Source organism: Primulina eburnea, chromosome 17, assembly GCF_022965805.1.
Source record: "Primulina eburnea isolate SZY01 chromosome 17, ASM2296580v1, whole genome shotgun sequence".
Lineage (NCBI taxonomy): Eukaryota > Viridiplantae > Streptophyta > Magnoliopsida > Lamiales > Gesneriaceae > Primulina > Primulina eburnea.
In genome coordinates, this window is record NC_133117.1 from 14404702 (window position 1) to 14413524 (window position 8823).

Genomic DNA, 8823 nt, shown 5'->3' on the forward strand with positions numbered 1-8823 from the left:
GTTGGGCAAAGGGCTGCCATGTTCGAGCTGTTAAGGGACTGTGCGAAAGGGGTTAGGTGCTGTCATGAATGATGGGGCCGTGATCTGTCCTTGTTGCTGAGTAGGGTCGACGACATTGAAGTTTAGGTGGAAATCTTGTTAGCCGAGGGTTCTCATGGTTTGCAAAAACGGGATCGGAACGGCCGTTCCGGCCGTTCCGTAACCGGAACTCTACCTACCTTGATGGGGTTCCGGTGTTTGGAGGTATATGATGTGGGTCGGCGTTCCATGCATGAAGAACGGGGATTTAACGGTGGAAAACGGGGTTAAAACGGTGGAATGGAACCGAAACGCAGTGCGCGACGGTTTTGTTTTAAAACCGTCGCGACTAGCGACGATTTAATGTATTAGCGACGGTTTTTATAAAACCCGTTGCCGATTTAAAGCGGCGACGGTTTTTTAAAAACCGTCGCTAAATTTAGCGACGGTGTTTTATAAACCGTCGCCAATTCAATAAAATTTTAAAAATAAAACCGAAGAGGCTTTGTCCTGTGCTCCAATAATTGCTTCGTATAGCATTATTGGTTGGTCAGCTTTCTACAGCTTCGTCCCAGTCCCTTCTCTTTGTTTATCTCTCGTGGCTTTCTCGATCCTTCGTTCAATCTCCACCGTGCGCAGCTGGTAAAGAGTCAGCCAGCATCTCCTCTCCTCTCAAAAGTCTTAACCCATGACCTGTGTTGAACCTTAAGGAAAAGAAAAAGAGCTTGAAGTGGTTGTTCTCTCCATCTGCGTGAGTTTTACTGTTAGTATTCTTTCGATTTATATCAATTCTTCGTTGATTAATTGCTATATGCATTCGATTAATTTCTATATGTTATATCCGAAGTCTAAGAAAATTTTAAAAAGATGAATATTGTGAATTTGGGAATTTTTGTTGAATATCACGTATATGCATTAGACCCAAAATTTTGAGAAAGCTAAAATTATGTGGTGATCAAAATAATATGATATGGAATTTTTGTGCTCAGTTTTGAAGTAATTTTATTTTTTTCTCTTTTGTATTTACAATTTCAAACGTCAAAATTGAGAAATAGTTTGGGTTGTTGGTTCCTTTGAATTTTTTATTTTATATAACTCAATATATTTATTTTAAATCATTGCCTAAAATTTTATAGGACTGCTAGAGATTATAAATTGAATATTTGCTCTAATTCATTCAAAGGTACGATATTTTCCTTATAATTTACTTTTAATTTGCAAAAAAAAATTCTTTTTCAAATGATCTAAATATAAAGTGTGAATCAGTAAATCTTTTGAACGATGACTCCAAAACTCGATATTGGTTGGGAGTTTGGTAAATCCATCAGAGGTGACAGAATGACAATACAATGCATATTTTGTGGGAAAGTTATAACTGGTGGAATTACAAGATTAAAACAACATATTGCTCATGTTGCTGGAAATGTTGAGTCATGCACTAAAGCTCCAAAGGAGATATTATTGATGTTACGGAAACATCTTCAAGATACTAAGTCTGACAGAAATTTAATCAAAAAGAAAAAAGAAATTGCATTAAATGCAATTCAGTAGAGCATACATGGACTTGATAGTGGCAGTGACAGTGGAGATGATAAATTTGATGATACCAATGAAGAAATTTCACAAGATGTGGAATATAGGGCATTACGAAAAGCAATGAAAGAAAGTCGTAGAACAAGAGCATTTGAGGAAGAGATGGATAACCGATATGGTTCAGGTAAATAAATATGTTATTTTTGTAGTCTCAAATTAGTTTATTATTTTAAAAAATTCTTTTTTATTGTATACAATTAAAATTCTGATTAGTTTGTATCTTTTAATTTCAGGAAATGTTGGTGGTAGTTCATCATCACTTGGTGCAAATCCCGATTTAAGAAAACAAATGCCTCGTAGTTTTAGCTTAAGAGAGGGAGCTCAACTACCATCGAAAGGGATTGATTCTTACATGTTTCCATCAAAACGAAAGAGTATAAAAAATTGGTTTGCTCCTGAAAAAGTCAAAGATGTTGGGAAGGCTATTTCAAAATGGTTTATATACAATGCAATTCCATTTCATGCAGCAGATAGTGGTCCATACTACCAAGCAATGATTAATACCATCGCCGATGTTGGACCTGGAGTACAAGGTCCTTCTGGACGTCAAATAGGTGGTGTTTTCTTGGAAGAGGAGGTGGAAGATATTACTGCATATTTAAATACATTAAAATCGAAATGGCCAAAATATGGATGTACAATAATGTGTGATGGTTGGAGCACACGCAATAAACATCCTATCATTAATTTTATGATATATTGTGATCGCAACATGATATTTCATAGTTCAGTGGATTGCACAAACCAAAGAAAGACAGCCGATTTTATATTATCTCTTTTGAATAAAGTTATTGACGAGATTGGAGAGGAAAACATTGTTCATGTGGTTACAGATAGTGAAAGTGCAAATAAGGCTGCTGGACAGAAATTAATGATTGAAAGACCTCACATGTTTTGGTCACCTTGTGCTGCACACTGCATTGATCTCATGCTTGAAGATATTGGTAAGATGACAAAGGTAAAGAGGTGCATTGATAAAGCAAAGCAAATAACAAGTTTTATATACAATAGTGACAAAGTTGTGAACTTAATGAAAATCTATACAAATGACCGTGAATTGTTGAGACCTGGAATCACTCGCTTTGCTACAGAATTTATCTCTTTAGAAAGTCTCGTCCGATATTCTCAAGATTTGAAGAGATTGTGCACTTCAATTGAGTGGCAAGAGTACAACAATACAAGCAAGAGACGAAAGGATGCCGAAAAAATTACAGCGATAATTTTGGATGCAAAATTTTGGAAGTCGGCTCGTGGCATATGCGCAGCAATGGAACCTCTCGTAAAAGTTTTGAAGTTGGTTGACCAAGACAATAAGCCAACTCTGTCAATTATATATGAAGCAATGGATAGAGCTAAATTATGTATACAACAAAGTGTAAAAGACTGGAAACTGTATTGGGATGTGATTGATGAGCGTTGGTATAATCAATTACACCAACATCTACATGCTGCAGGTAAAATGAGATTATATTTACATAAAATAAATTCATTGTTGTGGTTATTGTCATATATTTTAAAAATTTTGTGTGTTTTAGCATATTTTCTCAATCCAATGCTCCAATATTCTGGAACTTGTGTTTATACGGATGAAGTAAGACGAGGATTGAAGACAGTAATCAAGAGACTAGAACCTGATTTAAATGCACAAGCTTCAATGATTAATGAGGTATGATATTTATAGATTTTACATAACATATTTTATATCCAATATACTATAGTTTTATCAAACATATATGTTTTGCAGATTAAATTGTTCACGGAACAAATTGGAGAGTTTGGATCCCCACTTGCAAAAATGGCAGTTAAAAAAAGTCTTCCAGGTTTGAACTTCTTTATGTTTCTCATAAATATTAATGTTATACAATATATATATATATATATATATATATATATATATATATATATATATATATATATATATATATAATATGTTCTTTTCTCAGCTGAATGGTGGAATGAGTATGGTGAAGAAGCTCCCCACTTGAGAAAAATTGCAATTAAAGTCCTTAGCCAAACATGTTCATCTTCTGGTTGTGAAAGAAATTGGAGTACATGGTCTTTAATACATACTAAGCTTCGCAACCGTTTGGCAATGAAAAAGTTGCATAAATTAGTATATGTCCATTACAATATGCGATTAAGAGTACGAAATTTGATGCATAAAAGTGGAGATGATGATTACTACAGTCCTATAGATCTTGATCACATATTCTCAGATGATGATATTTTAAATGAATGGACAAGAGATAATGAACCCTCTGTTTTGCAAGACGATGACTTAGAATGGTTAGATCAAGGCCATGAAATTTCAAATGCCCAAGAGCGCAATAAGACACTTGCTGGTCAAAGTTACTCTAAGAACAAAAACAATGAGGGTAGCTCAAGATTATCAAAAAGCAAAGGAATCATATTGAGTGAAAGTGATGAAACTGAAGATGACGACAAAAGTGACGACAGTAATGATAGTGGTGATGGGAACAATCGAGAAAGTGACAAAAATCAAGAACGTCAAGATGATCAACATGATACTGGCATGTCATGGGCACAGGGGAAAGAGAATTATTATGCCACACAGGACACTGATCATGGGTATCGCCCTGGGATAGAGGAACAACGTCGTTTTTTAGCAAGTTTGTCGAGTGCTGGAGATGATGAATATTTTAGTGGATCTTCACATTCATATATGGCTGTCGAAGAGCATATAAAAAATCTTGGCTTGGGGGGACACCATCAATTTAAATTTGAAGGGTATTCTAATAGTCCACGAAATAGATATCGTAACCCTCAATCACCCGCAGCAACTGGTATTAGACATGATGACCATAGATACACATCTTCAAGTGAGGCTAGTAATTCTTTGGGATATCAAGAATTTGGAGGCTACCATCGTCGTGACGAAACCTTATTAAATCCACATTCATTACACCATGTCCATTCCGTTTCAAATCCCCTATTCAATGAATATCCACGTGGGCAATTTAACACTGGTTTATATCAACAACCATATGGTGGAGATCAATTTTCTCAACTGAATCCCGATGAAGAGTACACTGATGATTTCGTTCCTCCGCGCCATTCCTCATGGTATTAGTCTGTATTATATAAAATTTACAAGTACTTTTCTATGTAAATATTATTCTTCATCATCTTATATTTAATTTATTATTGTTATTCTATTCTCGTATGATATGCATAATTTAATATGTTTAACATTAATTTCAGGGATATTGGAAAGCAAAGCAAATCGATTGATGTAAGATGATGAATCTCGAGTCTTCTTTTCGCTTCATTCATCAATGAAAGATTAATAAAGTAAAGACTACGAGTAAGCTATTTCTATTGAGAAATTTTCATTAGAAAGTGTGATAAAAAATAAGTTAATTCTAAAATATTTGTATTATAATTGATGTTAAATAATCTTTAACATTATTTTATGTAAGATTTTAATTTCTTATTTACATCAAATAATCTATTTAAATGATATTCATTTTAATTTTCATATTTCTAAATATTTTCCAAAATCTTCCATTTTTATATATTTATAATATTTTAAAAATAAAATCCGTTCCGCGACCGTTCCGTGAAATGTCATCGGAACTGGAACGGTGGACTCCGCGCCGTTCCCCGCGACCGCGATTGCGAACCACTTCTGAGTGTTTGAGTAGGGAGGTTCGAATGAGCCACCGATGCGAGGTACCCTCCCTAACCTTGGACAGGCCCTGATGGGGCTGAAGCATGGCTTGGGATGGTTCGGCATCACTGGGCGTGGCGTTGAACTCGATTGGGTTAAGGGAAAGGCTTCGGGCGTGTGATTGCATTGTGGGCGTGTGTGTATGCTGGGAATGCATGAAATTGAATCGGTGACACAAGTAGGTCCAGTAAGAATTGGACATGATTTTGGGTGAGCTGAATTGTGAGTGGGATGGTTAGGCGTGAGTTAGTGGAATCATGTACAGGTGGGAAGAGAGGGATTGGTTCTTGAGGAAAACAAAATAAAATAATAAAATTATTAATAACATTAAGAATGTATAATGCAATGTTCGAGAACCTTAGGGATCGAGTCTTGTGGTTTTAGGACCTTTGGATGATTTTAAAATATGATAAAAAGTTGGGAAAAAGTTTGATTAAGTTTTGAGTCGTTTCGGATTAAAAACCGGCATTCCGGTACAAGTTTTAAAACGAATCGGTTAAGTTCTGATTTTGGCTCGAGTTTACGTCTAGGAATGTTTTTAAAAAAATTTTTGGGACATTTTAAGGATTTTGGTAAGCTTCGGGTCAATTTTAGAGGTCCAGGGGTAAAATGATAATTTTTGGGTTTCTAGGGGCAAAATGGTCATTTTGCACCCGGGGTTAGATTTCGGTCCTGGCAGCGCCCTGAGCACAAATCATTATATTTTTAAATGTTCATGCATCACGTTTACGATTTTTACGCTATTATAATAATTATGGTGCATGCTTGGTTTAAAGGAATTAAGAGAGAAAATGTGAGAAAGTGAAGAGCACTCCGTTTCCGCCGCGCCGCGTCGTTATTTCGTTTGTTTTCTGTCAAAACAAACCAATGCATGTTTATATCTTCTTTCACTCTTCAATCAAGTCATATAGGTATTTTTAAATATCGCAAGTACATGATTTTAATGCAAGAAGATCAAAATTGTTCATATTTAATTATGTTATTTAATTATATTACGTGCAAATACAAATTTTGAGATCTATGCGATATTGCTTGTGGTCACTTTACTATCAGTATTAAATCCGGTCCCCAGTATCGGTCCGGTCACCAGTTACCGGTTAGTTCAGTTGTTTCACCCAGTACTGTGGCAGTAGTCTGATCAGACGTAAATCCGATCCCCAGTATCGGTTCGGTCCCCAGTATAGGTCAGTTAAGTTCAGTTCAGTTCAAGGACCACTTGCGTAGACCATAATCTCACCAGAAAATTTATTGCAAGCTATTTCAGTACAGGGCTCCAAGGAGCAAACATTTTACTATGATTTTCAGTTCAGTTATGCACGTATTATAATTGCTCATGACAAGTTATTTTCACGTATGCCTCATGACATGATATTTTATCCCATGCAAATTTTACTATAGTATTTACTTGTTATTTATGATATATGCATGTCGAGTCTTTAGACTCACTAGACTTGATTGTTGTAGGTACTGATGATGTCGGGATCGAGGGCGGGGACCAGTGAGCTAGCTTGGGTCGACAGTAGTGGCACCCGAGGACCTCAGTTTCAGCACTTGCCATTTTTTTTTATTCTCAAACATTTTATCAGTTGTTGAATACTTTAACTTGTTATTTTGGCAAGTATTAATTTCTTCCGCTGCTATTTTGAACGTTAAACATTTTATCAGTTTTTGGTATGAATGAGGCACTCCATTTATTATAAAAGAAAAATTTTAAATTTCCCGCAAATTTTCAAAGTAAGGATTTACAGGGCCTCTATAGATGGTATCAGAGCAATGGTTCTGTATAGGGTTGTACTACTACTGACCACGAGAAGCTCATAAAGTCACGTCTTCGGTCTGTAAGTTTTACCTTTACGCATTTTATTTAAAGCATGAATTATTTAATAGCATGTTTTCATGTAATGTTTTACGTTCAGATTTATTTTATGGTTCAGTATTTAAATTTAAATAAATTATGGAATTATGCATGTTGGGTACGTTTGGAATTGGACATGTCTAAGAATTCAAATATTGGGCTTTAGTAGATGTTGAAAATGATATGACTATATTAATTTTTAGGTCAGTAGTGTTGATGTTCTCCTTATGGGTTATAAGTTAATCTTGAAAATTATGAATGCTTTTGAAACTTGTAGAATTTCTGAGAAATTATTAATGGTTCTTGGTTGGTAGTCGAGTAATTTTTTGAGGATTTCATATAAACAATAGCAATTCGAAGACTACGATAATCTTAAAGATTATAAATGTACAAGTTGAGGATTTTAATTATCTATGGAAATGTAAGATTAATTATGAGAATTTATTTAGGATGCATGCTCTACATAGTTGGATTTAAGGATTGAATTGCAGGAATTTAGAATTTTAAGGACCTAATTGTAATAACCAATGATTTGAGGACCTAGGTTCAAAGATAAAAATTCTAAGGGACTATTTTTGAATTTACCAAATTTTGGGATTTAATTTTGAGTTCGAGAATTTAAAAGTTTAATGAGATAAAGATGGAAAATTTTATGCGGACAATGATGCAAATTTCGAAGAGATGTAGGGCCAAAATATAAATTTGGAGAACTGTAAGGGCCAGATTGCAAGTGTCAAAATTTTAAGGATGTAATTGCGAGCTTTTGAGAAACACTTGGGATTTTAAGTATTTATAGAAATGTAAGACGTGTTATGGGAATTAATTTTGGGTTTAATAAACTTAAGAATATTGAACATTATGACACGGGAAATCTTTAAAATGAAATTGGGAATACTGAGTACTCATGGGTAATTGTGAAATTTTCGAGATTTAGTGAAAAATTGGACGATATTCGAAGAAAGTAAGAATTAATTTTACTATTTTAAGAAATTTGAGAACTTATTTAGTCGTAAGTGAGAATTGAATGGTTTAAATGGTAGGAATTTTCGGTTATTTAGGCTAAAAAGAAATATAGAATATTTAGATGTTTGGTTTATAATGTTATAATGAATGGTAACCAAGGACATTGTAGGATGAATCAATCTTAGGCGTGAAAATTTAAGCGTTAGTGAAAAAAATGTTGTGGCAAATTAAGAATTTAAAGTGATGACGATTTAAGGTAAATTTGATCGGTTAGTTAAGTTATAAGGATAAATATTGAGTTAGTAAAATTTTGGGAACATAAGTTTGATGTGTCACAAGTTGTAGTAATGATCTTAACAGTTAAGATCATTACTACAACTTGTGACACATCAAACTTATGTTCCCAAAATTTTAGTTAAGATTATACCTCGTGGGAATTTAAAATTTTTAAGAAAGTTGGGTACGATGATGGTTAGTTTAATTGGTTGACGCTTGTAAGAAGTGAGGTAGACATCTTGTCTTGAGAAATTTTGGAAGTCATTAACAAACTTAGGACTAAACGGATACGTGTATTGGAATTATTTTATTCAAAGCTATTTGGATTAGGTAAATTTGAATTTCAAATTTATGGGATATTTGTTCATACGGAAATTTTGGGTGGAATAAAAAAAGGGAATTAGTTGTGTTCAATATAAGTTATTAA

At 34.2% G+C, this 8823-nt stretch overlaps 1 protein-coding gene across 7 annotated transcripts; it reads left to right on the forward strand.

Moving 5' to 3' along the window:
* The first annotated feature begins 547 nt into the window (after positions 1 to 547).
* LOC140818501 (uncharacterized) lies at positions 548 to 5251 on the forward strand. 7 transcript variants are annotated; one of them, XM_073178476.1, is made up of 8 exons: positions 548 to 769; positions 1155 to 1201; positions 1285 to 1735; positions 1845 to 3065; positions 3147 to 3277; positions 3356 to 3431; positions 3555 to 4695; positions 4834 to 5251. In XM_073178476.1, exons 3-8 carry the CDS (start codon positions 1675 to 1677, stop codon positions 4871 to 4873), a joined length of 2670 nt encoding a protein of 889 aa, XP_073034577.1. In that variant the 5' UTR covers positions 548 to 769; positions 1155 to 1201; positions 1285 to 1674; the 3' UTR covers positions 4874 to 5251. The 7 variants fall into 7 exon arrangements, with proteins under 7 accessions (XP_073034577.1, XP_073034579.1, XP_073034576.1 ...); XM_073178478.1 differs by having other exon boundaries at positions 3204 to 3277; XM_073178475.1 differs by having other exon boundaries at positions 1845 to 3277; positions 3555 to 4725.
* The last annotated feature ends 3572 nt before the right edge of the window (positions 5252 to 8823 follow it).